Source organism: Cyphomyrmex costatus, unplaced genomic scaffold (assembly GCF_001594065.2).
Source record: "Cyphomyrmex costatus isolate MS0001 unplaced genomic scaffold, Ccosl1.0 scaffold106, whole genome shotgun sequence".
Taxonomy (NCBI): Eukaryota; Metazoa; Arthropoda; class Insecta; order Hymenoptera; family Formicidae; genus Cyphomyrmex; species Cyphomyrmex costatus.
The window spans coordinates 490,390-505,611 of NW_017275019.1; the positions used below are offsets into that span (position 1 = coordinate 490,390).

Consider the following 15,222-nt stretch of genomic DNA (forward strand, 5'->3'; position numbering starts at 1 on the left):
TTGACAAATTTTATAAATATATTGTAGGATTTTTTTCTTTAAAGTATACTTACTTCGCACTCGTTTTTCGCTAAAGTTAATTGCCCATTGAGCCTACTTCCCTCGGACAATCCACATAATTGCTCCAGTCGTCGTCGTGATAAATTAAATAATTCTGTGCCGTTCATATTTTCCAACTGTTTGCAAATTCTGCAAATAGAATCTGTTTGTACTGAATGATGAATAAATTACTAGTTTTGTTATTTATATTACAATTATATGCACTTTTGCGAGAATCCTTTGGCTTCTAACCAAGTTTGAACTTCTTGAGGAGTCGAATGTTGATTCAACCAAATTTCTTGCGTGTCGTTATTGATAGAAGATTTTGCTTTCTTCTCTCGAAATATCCTGAGGACGAATTTAAGCTCCTTTTGGACTTCTTCTTGACTGGAGAGACCTTTTGAAAGTATGTGCCACAAATACGTTCGATATAATGATAATTGCTAATTATAAAACTTTTATTTATTTATATTTAATTGTATAGTCCACCCCATTATAAGTACAGTCAGGTTTTAACAAATATAAGTAGGATTATTAAGATAAAACGATTTTTATTAATAACTGAAACTATAATATATACTCACCATTGGAGAAGTTATTATTTTTGAAAGTTCCCATTTTATTGAGCATAAAAGTTGACGGTAAAGATTTTTGGGATTGAAGTAATGAAATAGATCCTATTGATGTCGGCGGCGGTAGTGGAAGCGGTGGAGGCATTGGAGGTAAAATCGATGAATCTAATGCCGGCGTAGGTGATATTGGTGCTGATTTTACAGCAGATGATACTGGCGTTGATTTTACTGAAGGTAATAAAGGTACTGATTTCAGTACAGATAGTGTCGGCGCTGATTTCGATATGGATAATGTTGGTGCTGATTCCGATTCAGGTAGGATTGGCGTCGATTTCGATGTGAATAGTTCTGATTGTGGTGTCGGTGTGATAGTAGGCGGTATAATTAACTTGTCGGATATTATATCTAGTATTATATCGTGAGGTGGCGAGTGCACTTCCACGATGCTTTGTTGCGTATTAAACTTTCCGTTCGACTGAGAGACGCTCTCGATGGAAGATGTGCTAGATGTACTGCTATTACTGATTTCCGTTTCGTTGTATGCACTAATGTCGTCTGTAAAACAATTTTACAAAATTAATTTGCATTAATTATCCTTGAGAGATGAGAAATTATTTCTCATAAATATTTATTCATTAATAAATCATAATGCATGCCACAATATGGACGAGCTATTAAAATACGTGAAAAGGCTATAACTTACCCCAAAGCTTTCACATAAACTACACAGAAAACTTATTAAGTGTACTGGACGAACACTAAGCATATATATTTTAAGCGCTATAACAATAGCTTATAGATTCTACGATTTCAACTTTAATTTCTGCTAATTTTCAAGATAAATCACCGTTCATCGTATGGTATGTGCATGACTGTTACACAAGTTGTGAATTTTTTAACACTTCACTAAACAATGCATTTTTGAATAAAACAATTTATCAATTATATCTAATAGTCGTTACAATTCGCAGGAAACAAGAGGAATGATGGGGACAACGACGATAATCTCGCATAAGTACAATGTTTATTAATAATAAGTGATGTGCATATAAAAAATTACAGTATACTGAAATACTGATGAATCGCATTCCCGGCCCGTGGACACACACATAAATGTCAAAATAATACATGAATCGATCGCGGAAAATAAGAGATAGGAGATAGCACGTAGTCATTTACGTTTTTTATCTTTACACATTGTAAAATCTCACGAAAAATATGTTGCGTTTCTAGATTACCATATTGTAAAAGAGCATTTTATCGATATGATTACGATATAACATCACAATCTAACAATAAATAATGGAATATGAAGAGAATGCATCTGTAACAGAGAAAGAATAACAAGAGCTTGTACTGCTTGTCCACGTTTATTATATTGCTTATTTGACTTCTTGGTCGACTAGTTATTATCTCATTTAAGTCAACACTTTAATATGGGTTTAAATATATGATAATAAATAATGCAAGTTGCAAAAAATAATGACAGCATCAATTCTGTGTTTTATGCTTGTACCTTTTCTGTTTTTCTTCGACAATAAATATAAGATTTAGATTATGAATTTCAGTGATTGAGGGGCGAATGAGAGTCCAGCGTTTTTGTTGGTACGCAAAGTAATAAGAAATGAATTTTTTCAAACTACTACTTTATTCCACTGAAATAAATTTAGAATGTTTGACTCACTTTGGAATCATTCTTAGCTAATACAAATTTAATATTCCTCCTTTATATATTGTTCGAGTCACATCAGATTTACAGATTTGATGTTGAAATCTCTGTTAAATTTAACATGATAATAGATAAGATTTAGAGATTTAGAAATGTATCGAGAGAAGCTTAAATACTGAGTTACTTAACGAAATTAATATCAATTACATGAAGACCAATTAGATCTCATTCGCTAATTTCCCGTCTTTCTCATGTTTTTAAACTTAATGAGAAAATTTATTAAATATATGTATATATACTTAATATATCCTATACTTAATAAATCCTCTTTTTTCTCTCAATCTTCCTACAGCTCCCTTTTTCCTCGTATTCTCTTCGGTCGTTTGTACAAGCTTATTTACATCAATACATACATAATGCATGCGACAATGACACGTACAAGCAGAATCGGCAAAAAGATTTGTTACGTCAATAAAAGCTGTTGATAAAATGGAGATAAACGAAACAACGTATTGTAGCATTAGAAAAGCCACATGTTTCTTTCCTGCACATTTTCCCAGAGAATTTTTATCAAGAGCTTTTATCAAAGTCGTAGAATTTGTTCTCGCAATAAAGCCCCAGTATAAGGACAAAGGACAAACACAGTTATAATTTCAACGGAAATATACATATATCTAATGTAGATATTATATCGTCCCGATTAATTTTTAACAGTTTAGATATACGCATGATGCTTACAATTAGATTATTATACTCCGTATAACTTGCATTGCTTTAGTGAGTACTTTTTAACGGAAGAAAATATCCGATCTCTCAGCGGCGATTAACGCCCGATATTACATATCGTAACATTTTCATATATAAAGTAAGTATATATATAACATGTATATCGATTTTTCTTTCTGTCGTTATAAACTACACAACTAAATTTGGTTAGTCGATAAATACAAAAGATAACATATATAGTATATGTGACAATACAATTGATTATCAGAAATATAGCATTAGAAACTAGTTGGTAACTTTCAACCACGTTAAATGCTGGACGATTATCATTATCGATTTTTTTCATTTAATCAAGCGTATTACGAGGTTCGTAATTCAATGCTTTTATATGTGGTTGATAGTCACTGTTACCCAATAGCTAACAGATCTCTTATTAAACGGCTTATTAATTAATTTCACACTAAACGTGGTCCTAAAATCTTTTATTTAAAGTATCTAACAAACCCCTATTAACCTGGACTCCCCACCATCGCAAATGAAATTCGGACTAGGTAAAAAATTTAGTACTAATTGTTTGTAATAAGGCTCAATAAGTTTTTAAAAACTAATATATGTATAGAAACAGGGCAATAAGTCAATAAATTCGTTAAAATCTTTTTAAATTAATCTAATATTGCGAAGAATATCACGTAATTATGGCGTTTCGTTCCAGCTTCCACTACTGGATTCATCAATAAGACATTGTAGTGGATTGCTAGTGCTATTTGTAAGAGATAAACTAACAATAATTTTAAAGTTTATCCCTTCGTTTTCTGATGATGGTTAAATTAAAGGCCGAATCGTTTACTAATGATGGTTAGATTAAAGGCCGAATCGTTTACTAATAATAAAAATTTCGTTTTAATATTCTACGAAATACATTATATTTTCGCTAAATCTATCCAGCGTTGTAGTATATGCTCTTTTTTAATTCCTTTGTTTATTACTAAACCACATTAAAACTTATATTATTGTTTATAAACTAAGTTCCTGCCGTCGGACTGTGTGACTCCGCGATGAGGCGGTTGCTTCCTAACATGGACGATTCGAGGCCTCGATTAAAGTTCCAGCATCGGTAGAACGCCTGACATATTAAGTGCTAATTTGTTGCTCTAATCCGAATTTTGTAGATAACGAGGCTATTAGGAGTCAACGCTGGAACGAATATTGCGTAATAATACACAAATTTCAGTCAGAATATTAAAACAATGAACGTTTCTGCTCAATTTTGAGCAATCTTCAGCAATACTTTATTTTACCGCATAAAACGTTGAATTATGAGTCACATCATAGTCCAGTGTGAACTCGTGATAGCAACGTTGTGAAATATGAAATCTTCAAATATTATGTCCAAATCTCGTGTATTTGTTTTCTGTATGCGACCACTCTATATATTTTTTTCTATATGAGGGGTCCAGCTTAATGTTAATCTGCACCTCCCCTATTTTAAACGTATTTTCTGCTAAATTCCTTTGAGTAACAAAATTTAAATTAAAGCAACAAATTAGCATATAAATAGCACTAAATTTTTAACCTAGTATGAATTTCATTTGTTATGATCACGGAGTATTAGCCGTGGTTATGGTGAAGAGAGTCCAGATTGATAGGGATGTCTGACAATACGTCATATTGCGTCGAGACGTAGTTCTCTTCGATATCTTTGCTATCACCATTGCATTTTTATTTCTGATTACCATTAATTATAATGTCCGTATCTGTGATAACGCTACATCTATGATAATGATAAAGGAAATTCAATAAAATAATCAACATGAGAAAAAAATTATTACGAATGGTAATATCACGTAGAATGAATTATTCATTGATGTATTTAGAACTTTTTTCTTCATATTTATTAATTCTTTCAGCAATAACTTGCATATTTACAATGTTGCAGTTTGAGGCAATATTATAAATATGCAAGACATACAATGAACTTGTAATGCAAGGTTACGACAGCAATGTTCTCAGACAAAAAAATCGAATCATAAGATGGTTTTTGCGTCTAAAAGACGACTTAAAGATGTCTTATGTCACAATTTTAAACTTTGTGGACATATATGTAAAAAAAGAGTAAAATTTACTAATGTTACTCTATGAACGATCAATATATCAGAATAATTATGAAAAACTTAGAATACTACGTTCTCATCGCAATCGTTTGAATGGCTCACACAGTCTACGCTCACATATGTACATGTTCAAAAGAAAATTATCAGATATTAAGTACAATATCCCTTCACAAGTGTGCTAATTGAGACGTACTAATTGGACGATGAACTAACGATTAATTATGCTACAGTCCGTTTATAGCTAGACTAACGTGATGCGCGTACTCTTATCTCTTATGTATATTATTATAGCTTTGTTGGATTAATATACTGACTTTAATGTCGCGATAATATCAAGACAGTGTCTTTCGATTTTGGAAGACATTCATTATTGCTAAAAAAAATCTTATTTATAACATTAAAAAAAAGGCGATAAAAAATTTATAACTTGATTTTTTCCTAATTATTAGAAACTGTTGGAATTCGAATAAAGATAACAGGCATTCAAGCGCGAGCTGGATAAATGTCCTAAAAGTACCGAAATTCACCTTTTTTCCCAAGTCTTTCCTTTCTCACCCAATCAGCAGGCGCTGGTGGTGGAATCGCATGTGTTCGATGAGTAGCTTCCGGACCTGGACTAGTGCTGGTTCTCTCAATCTCCGAATCCTTTAACATGTAATCAATTCAATTACATATTAAATACGTGAAATTTATAATTAATTTAATGACCTACATTAATACTCTCAATTTTTAATTATATCAATACTCTTTACGGAGTGAATTTAGAGCTCTGTCTTTTGCAATGTACAAAGCACGCTGCGATATATTCCAATGTAAGCTCGTAATGATTTGATTAAAATGTAATGTCAATACGTTAAGATTCCTGACTGTTACTGCAGTCATATTACAGTTATATATTGTATTATATTGTTACCTAATTATACTATTATATTAGACTAGTACATAACAGTTCAACATAATTGTGTTCCTACTTTTGCATGCAATTATCTACAAACGTATTCACATCTCTTGTACTATCCGTAATTTTTAATGATAAATTTTATCCGAAGATGTGTTCACATCTTTAACAATTCTCACCTCGTAATTATAGCCGTGTCCCTGTCTTGGATATCTACTGGTGTACAGAGGATTGTTAAAGACATCATTATCAGTAGAATGAGTAGTGGGATTGTGAGGCGTAACGATAGTGTGTGGCACATGAGCGACCTGCCCTCGAGAGTTCCTCGCTTTCCACCATTTCCTGCTATCGTCAAGAATCTCCAGATATTCGCCTCTGACTACCGTGAGCTCCTTGTCATTGTTTGCTGTTCGTGGATAAGTGACTTGCACAATTTTAGCGTGGCGTGCTACCAATTCATCCAGCCAAGCCTCCTGTGCTCTCTCTATACCGGCGGCTGTTCTGGGAGCTCTCTCGATCGAGTCGACAGAAATGTCACTATGCGCCCTAGTCTGATCAGCTCTCTCCTCACGACCATACAATTCCGAGCTCGGCCCATAATTCCTATCAAAGTATTCGTTACCGCCACGTTCCTCTCGGCTTTCGTACTCTAGATAATCGCTGCTATAATGCGATTCATCCACGTCACGGTGATTGTAATAAGGATCGTTCTGTTGTTCTGGTAGCTCATCCCTCTTTTGTTTATCCGCGTTCAATAAGGACGCTAAATGATCGTGATCCCTGTCTTCGGGAATAGGATACTCTGGTGACCAGCCGTCCATAAAGATCGGATGGTATGGCGGTACATGTACTTTCCATTGATCACGCGGTATTAACCACGTGTCGCCTAGTGAATGCCAAAGTTCGGTCTCTTTGCTGGTGACACAATTTATCAACAGATTAACCGCTTCTCGCGTGAGAAGCGGCGACACCACTTTACTAGGTAAATTCGGATCGTAATTAGTATCGTGAGAGGCGTCCACGATGAGCGCGAGCGGCGTGAAAAGAAAGTGTACAAGTTCTGGCGCATTGGGATCGTGAATATGCGCTTTGAGCTTGGCTAGAAGATTGAACGAGAGCTTAAACTTCTGAAAGATGTCAATGAACTCCATCTCGGGTGGCGGCTTTGCTCTCATTGTGAGCATACCGTCGCCAAGGTTTCTCTTCTTTGATTTTCGGTTACGTCGTCGGCGCTCTAGTTCCCGAGACGCGGCAGCTGCATGCTGCAAACGCGCGATAAACTTTTCGATGTCGTCAAAGCAGTGGTTCAGGATCGTCACGTCACGCTCGTATTTCTCCGACGACGTCGATGATACCTCGTCGTTGTTCTCCTCTCGCGACATATCATTCTGCCCATCTGCTATATTAAATTTGCACATATATATTCAATATACTAACACTAACGTAATAATATTATTATATTCTGTTCAAGAACTGTGAGCTTTATATTAAATGGAGCATAAACATCATTGCACAATTTTTCAATATAAATTTTCTTGTATTTACTTGTATTTATAATTATACTTCAAATTAATGATAAAAATTGTTTAAACATGCATAATTTCCGACAGAAAATATTAATTTTTTACAACTGCGTATTCACCATTTGCCGCATTGAAAGCAGACACCTGTTCCCTGACGTTAACACCGTTCAAGGGTGGTTCCGGAGGCGGTAATGCAGGTGGTGGTGGAATGTGTCCTCTAGGACCCCGGGGCGAGCCACCCGTAACCAGTTTTCCCATTTGCAGCATTTTGAGGTCTTCGACGAGGTCCTGTGCCGACACACTTTGACATTGAAATATGTGCATCTCCGCTCGCTGGTTGGAACCACTATCGTCAGCCACCGTAAACACTAAAATGTTGTTGTACATCTCCATAGGATCTCTCGACGTAAATGCCGTTGGTTCCTGTATCAAGGAAGCAGGAAATCGTTCCATAATGGCCTGAAAAATTCAATTATACATTATTAGATGAAATTATTATTAATATACATATATAGATAATAATTTTGAACATGCATACAATCTATAATACTTCCTAAATCATGCTTGGTTATGACGAACAATTATTTTTGTTTAGAATGTACAATGTACAACTTTATTATAGCCTCGAAGATAGCAGTTTTTTATATTGAGACTCGAAAACGTGATAAAATATGTATATGGATTTAATTAAAAGCATCGTAACGTTCCGTTCTACCATAAGTACATGTCTGTTTTCTGGATGCTCATATACTTATGGTAGAACTTAATTACAGTGTAAAAAAAAGAAGAAAAATTACTCCTGTTTCATTGTCCATGATGAGGACCCAGTTTCGCTCGAGACGGAGCTGCATTTTTTGACTCCAGATGCCATTACTTTTCTCCAACTGTAGGAGGCGGCGCATACCATCCGCCGGATAAACAATACCGGTTTCCTTCGTGACGGTGAACGTGGCCAAGTGCTCCATCATGTATGTCGGCTCCGAGCTGCTGGCGCGACCGCCAGAAGTGCTTGATGGTCCACTGGAGCCACCATCTAGAATGTAAGATTCGTCTTTAATAGTTAATTCAGAAAATTTGATATTCTTTCGCTTCTCTGTTTTTAATCCTTAAAAACTATTCTAGATGTAACATGCTTAGTTTTCTTATTTCAATGCTTTTCCAATGCTTTTTTTTGCTTATAATCTTTTTTTATTAATAAAGATACATACAATGGTGGCAAAAATAATAGATACACTAACTTATTTGTGGTTCTTTTTCGATTTGCAAATATATGTGTTAATGCTAGGTTGGTTACTTTTTCATGCTTTTGCAGTCAATTTTGGAACACACTCAATCTCAGTTGATCTCTAGAATTAAGTGCAAACGTTTTTCGAAGAAATGTGATTTCGGACTGGCAGAAATAATAGGTATAAGTGGCTTTCTCGTTATTAAATTTTTGTTGAACATTTTTATATTGTCAGAGATTATAAATCTATGTTTATAAATAAAACAGTAAGCTGAAGTTTACCGAAAGATGAAACAACCCAGCCTTATAATACAAAGTGTTATGTGAATTTTTTAATTAATTTATATAATCTCATAATTTTTTTTTCTTTTTAATACTTTTCTCAATCGTGTTCCTTTATTTCTAAAACAGTGCACAAGAACGTTTAAATTTGCTTAACTTGTTTATACCTCTTCAATTTAGTCAAGTTTATACGTAGCAAAGGTCTTTATTTTTTACGAGAGATTTGTGATAACCAGATGAAATTGCCAGACAAACGGTACATTAGCGAATGATAATTTATTCCGAAATGTAATTAGCTTTTTAATTCCACGGTATAATCCAAACGAGCAGGTTGCTCACCTTTGTTGTAAGCGGGACTGTGACCACTGTTGTAGTACGGCATGGCAACCAGGATGTGCCGCGCTGATTATAACTGAAACAGAAGAGCCAAAGTTCCCATTATGAAACACATCGGTAAAAGAGGTTTTGAATTATATGTCAGGTAATAATTCGTCACGGGTGAATAAGGGCGTATACGAAAATCTTAATTGGCCACTGCGTTCACGAGGGTCCGTTTAATTTATGCGTGCCTGGTTTCGCCGTCTTTTCATTTCAGATCGTGCAATTAGTCATAAGAATATAGTGTTGTGTTGCCAGGCGTGGAGTAGCTGGGTTCAATAACTTAATGACAGCAACGTCGATACTTGCACGTTGCACGTCGCCGTATATCCGGCTATCGGGTCAGCAGTGCCATACTTGGCACTCAAGAAAGCCAACAGAAAGTTATAACACCCCTTTACCCCTCACCAAAGTGAAATTCCAATGGGTTTAATTCGTTTGCCAGACATGTCTGGAATTTCTTGCGCGCCTCCTCTCCTTAACACTCCTCCCGGTTTACTAAACTTTATTTTCGAAGGTGAAACTTTACGCTCATGGAACTAATCGTTTACCTCATTTGGACACTTCCCTGCCATTTAACTCGCGCGTAAACAGCCTCGTCCACTTTTCACTTCCTTCTATACCCGTTTCGTTGCATTAAACGCATTTCTTATGCACGACTAACGTGTCTTAAGAGTTTGCAAATATCACATTCTTTAACGTAACAGTTTGCGTAATGTTATTTCTATTTAATGAAAATAATCTACACATATGATTCAATTACCTCGCAGTTAAAGTTAAATTTCTAGATATAGTTTACTTAAATACTTTAATTAATTTATTAATTACTTTATTAAATATTTTTACAAATTATTTTTTGTTATGAGTATTAAAATATTCACGAAAATCTAATTAAAATAAAAATAATTCCTGTAAATGTAGTTTGATTACAAGGAAGGACAACTTGCTGAAAATTTGCATATGGCACGAATAATTTTGGAGCCGTAAAACGGTGTTGTAGCAATATTTTTCTTCTTTATTTTCTAGTGGAAAGATTTATCGCGTCGCGTGTAAATATGCGTCACAGAATCTACGCTCATCGATGGATCATTCTCGATAGAAGAGAAACTGAGACGGCGATTAATTTTTGCATAACTATGTGCGAGGAATGTGAAATTGTGAATTTGTTCTAAGAGAAATTCCTCCATCATTCTCTTAATATTAACCGTGTAAGCAACTTGAAAAATACTCGAAAAATTCAAAGAAGCGTAAGTAATATATAAATCAATAAATCCATAAATTTATCGATTATGTGACGTATGTATTCAACAAGAATTTATGCAAGACATAATAAATATATGGATAAATAGTCAGGATTTTGTTCGAAAGAGGAGCCAATTAGAATTGACTTTTGATATTTAAGTATTAGTCTACAATTAAAAAAAAAATAAAATAAATTAGTAAGTTAAATATGTGTTGGATTTATTTTACTTTATATTATTTTTAATTAATTACTAGAAATAAATTATACATATTTAATTTAATAATTTAATTTACTTCATTTTTTTTACAAAATAGTAAACTGATTTTTCGAATTAAAAAAAATATACATTTAAAACATTTATAGCTGTCTTGAACAGAAAATCTTTTGAAAATTTCCATCTCCAATTCTTTTTTTCTTCATCAAATTAATTTTTTGTGAATGGTCATTAATATTCATTGTGGATACTCTTTCTTATGAATATTCATGAATTTTGAAATTATCTTATTGTAAAATTGTAATTATTTTGCAATTATTTTTATTCTAGAAGATTTAGAGAGAGGGGCGTAACCCTCTCCCCCTCCTTGGCTACACTCATGAATAAATATGTGTCTTTCGTCGTGTTTTTGATCGCATCGATTCTAAATCAAGGTTCTTGCACACATTCTATTTAATGCTATGCGAATCTCGTGATATTACGTAGGGGAGTGTAAATTCCGTGAATGAGTTCCGTAAATACATTCAGTCAGTATCTGTGAGTTGTCAATCATATTTGTATGACGATTGATCGTTAATTTTTTCACAACACTAAGTTGTATTAACGAGGTTACGTAAATGCATATTTGTTGATGAAAAAATCATACGTTTCCTGCGATTATGCAACAATTGACTTTATATGCAAAGAAATCTCCAAAAAGTGATACAAAAGATTATTATTCTTATAAATATAAGACGTTTATAAAACTTTCGAAGTTCCCTGGAAAATAAATTGCAGATATTGTATAGAAGGTAAATAGAAGTAATCTAATACAATTGAAATAAAATATTAGTAGTGATTTGTATGAAAAATTATGACTACTTCGCAATAACATTTGATACGAATGGCAATATTTAAAAACAATGAGAAATTCTTCGAAATTTTTCTTAAAATTTCTCTACTGTTACTTGTACGGATCTTTGTCTCCATTGGGGGACAAATATTTTTCTACTCATTAAATTGCAGTTTAATTGTTTAGTTGGCTGCGCCCGTTTATGGTTTCGAAAGTGCAAACAAGTGCTTCTAATTGCACGAGCAGTCAGGCGTTTCGCTTAGAAATTCTCGCTCGCGATTCTAATGATTCGGCAGCTAAATCGGCCGCTAAATGTAAATCCATCCGGCATATATAAGAAAATTAGTAATAAGAAGATTCTTGTTAAATGATAAGTAATTTTGATTCGCTTTCACCGACGTCAGCAGGTTGTTCGGAGGTAATTTTGCAACTTCCAATGGGACAAGATACCGTGAGAACGCGAAGAAAGCATTGTTGTATGACAACCACGCTAATCGGTTGTCATTTTGTATAATGACAAATATAGGTAGTGCTTAATATGGGCTAGGCTATTCTCTACATCAAATAATAGCAGTTTAAAAATGTTTACGTTAAAAATTATTTAAAATGTTTTATACAAATAATGAATAATTATAAATTAATAGATTTATGACGAACACATAACACACACAGTCTCCAGTTTATGAACGTTACATAAATTATATTTAATATCAAAACAGGATAAATATACATAACGCGTACACAAAAACGTAAACATAAACATACAGAAAATGTATGAATTTGTAATCAGAGTGAAAGATATAAATCAATAATCAGATCGTGTTTACGCTCGTGTTTTATTTTGGTTATTTTCAGATTTTGAATTACTGACAAAACAGTTTGGTTCTAGCTATTATACATTTAATGAAGTAATGCCAATTAATGTTTAGTTAATAAACTAAATTTATTTTACCTTTATACAAATATTTAGTAAACATTACCAAATGCGATATTACCAATGGTAATACTTATTCAACATATATATTTGTAAAGATAAAAATATTTTTAGTTATATTAACCAAACATTTAATTGGCATTATTTCACTAAATATTTAGTACCTCTTATCAAACTCTGTTTTCAGTGTATTGATTATTCTATACATTATTCGACTTAATATCTGGCGAGTCGAAATAAATTATTGTCATATACAATGACTTTTAAAATGAATTTTAAAGAACACATTCAACGAGGTAAGAAAGAAAAGGGAAGAGAAAAATGAGTGTCACTTTTAGTAGCTGCAGGTTACTCTGTCATTCTATTGAAAGAATGTATAATTTTACGTGCCAGTGAATTTGGATCACAGAATTATATCGCGCCAAATTGATAGTATTGTGTAACTATATAACGATATGGTAAATTGATCTGATGAAATTATTCGTCATCATATCGGTGCAGGGAATGTGACTAATATTTTCATGTAACAGAGAGAAGTATTTTTCTTAAATTACACTGCTCTCTTGACTGTGGTTATTATCACTAATGAAAAAAAAAATTGACGTGTTCGTTCACTCGGCTCGAGCTATGATAATAAATAATAATAATTGTGTATAGAGTCTCAATTTTTGTACATTATAATACGCTTCCTACATTATGCTATATATTGCACTTCCTTTCTATGGATTCTTCGGTCAATTTAGTGCCAACTTATCCTTAGCGCGAAAGTTTAATATAACACACCGTCTATTTAACTTTTTTCTAATTTTTTTCGCTAATATTGTAAGATTTTTTAAATGATATTTCTCGAAACTAAAAGTTCTACACTATATTTTCATCCATACTGTACACTTTTATATTTAACCATATATTTTAAGTTACTTCCTTAATTCTAGTTTAAGTTTAAAAAAAAAAGAATGACATTAATCTAGCGGAACACGAATTGTAAAAATAAGGAAATGCATAATAAAATTATGGATCGTATATAAGACGTTAAATATAACTATTTCGCTAGCGAGTTCTCACGCACCGAAGGTAACTACGACTCGACGTGAAAGAATTCCTGTTTGCAACGCGGTTCTAATGCTGGCCTATACGGATCTCAACGGAGGCCTAACACACAACAGTCACGGCAAAAAGGGAAGGGAAAAGGAAAGAAGGTGAGTGGGCTTCGGTGTATGCCTCTCCAAGAGACTCAAGTTATCAATGCATTTCGATCCTGCAATGTCGGGAATTCCTCATCGACGCTCTGAATTCTAGATTTTCACGTACGAGAGTCTACATTTAGAAATCAATATTTCCTCAACATGTACAAAATGTGTACATACAAAATGAGTCATTTAAAATTAACGAATTATTAGAATCTAAAATAATTGCATACACTTAAAATTTACTAAATTTTAATAAATATTTCTTTGAATAGTCTTGGTAAAATATTTAATAAATGTAAACACATATTTATTAGATACAAGAATCATTAGTTTGATTCAACTATCATTTTTTTCATTTATTTAAATATTTATTTACCATAAGTAAATATTCCGCTGGGATTATTTAAAGAAATATTTATTAAAATTTAGTAAACTTTTTCTCAGTGTACATTGGAGATATCTTTCTCAACTTTATATTATAATAAATGTCATATTTTCTTCTAGTGTTGTATGTATCTTAGTTACATACAATATTTTTTTATATTCTCAAATAAGAATATATTGCGTTAAAGTTGAACTTAATAATTCTTCCAATGTCGACAAATGAATCTGAGTCGATGTATGTAAATGTGAAATCTCGAGAAATAAATGTCAAGTACGATAGTTGTGCACATCTAAGATATCATTTTGTAATACTATAAAAACTGAAGTATGCAAAGTTTGTATCAGCGCGGAACGATGTATGTGAAAGGAACGTGTATTATATTAAAGTTCTCATTGAGAATACAATTTTATATGGCAGCAAGGATGCTTATTGTTAGACGGTTAAAGTGTGAAAAGAAATAAAAGGCATGAGTATACTGTTAGTAGCATGTACCACATGTAAATGCACTTTGCGACAAGTTTTAAACATAATGATTTACTGACACACTGCAGAAAAATTCAATTATGGAGTGCGTAATATCGTATATTCGAAAACTTTGAATATATTTGATACTACGATTTAACCTTGAAACCACTAAATCTTTTATTCAATCATTATATTATGCACTGACAATGAGAAAAAAATTTACTAAATTTTAATATATATTTCTTTGAATAAAGAAATTCCTAGCGGAATATTTACTAAATGTAAATACATATCTGTTAGATATAAGAACTATTATAATATATAGATCGTTTCAACTACCATTTTTTTCATTTGTTTAAATATTTATTAACTATAAGTACCATAAATATTTCATTAGAACCACTCAAAGAAATATTTATTAAAATTTAATAAATTCTTTTCACAGCAGACAGCAGAGAAGCATATAAATTGATCAATCAAACTTTTATCGTCTCTCTCTCTCTCTCTCTCTCTCTCTCTCTCCCCCCCCCCCTCTC

The 15,222-nt window shown here is 32.9% G+C and overlaps 2 protein-coding genes across 4 annotated transcripts in view; one reads left to right on the forward strand and one right to left on the reverse strand.

Moving 5' to 3' along the window:
- Positions 1–2,094, forward strand: part of CRMP (Collapsin Response Mediator Protein) — a 26,948-nt gene extending 24,854 nt beyond the window's left edge. For all 3 annotated transcript variants that reach the window (XM_018541547.1, XM_018541569.1, XM_018541553.1), the window contains one exon: positions 1,583–2,094. In XM_018541547.1, coding sequence (XP_018397049.1) covers positions 1,583–1,598 — 16 coding nt within the window. In that variant the 3' untranslated portion in view covers positions 1,599–2,094. The remainder of the gene's footprint in view (positions 1–1,582) is intronic.
- The window catches only part of LOC108775265 (epidermal growth factor receptor kinase substrate 8), a 24,206-nt gene that overhangs the window by 134 nt on the left and 8,850 nt on the right, over positions 1–15,222 (reverse strand). Inside the window, exons 2-9 of the mRNA XM_018541576.1 lie at positions 9,385–9,457; positions 8,336–8,571; positions 7,658–7,997; positions 6,195–7,414; positions 5,645–5,762; positions 624–1,166; positions 265–436; positions 54–189 (exon numbers count right to left, since the gene is read on the reverse strand). Of these exons, the coding sequence (XP_018397078.1) occupies positions 54–189; positions 265–436; positions 624–1,166; positions 5,645–5,762; positions 6,195–7,414; positions 7,658–7,997; positions 8,336–8,571; positions 9,385–9,427 (2,808 nt within the window). The 5' untranslated portion in view covers positions 9,428–9,457. The remainder of the gene's footprint in view (positions 1–53; positions 190–264; positions 437–623; positions 1,167–5,644; positions 5,763–6,194; positions 7,415–7,657; positions 7,998–8,335; positions 8,572–9,384; positions 9,458–15,222) is intronic.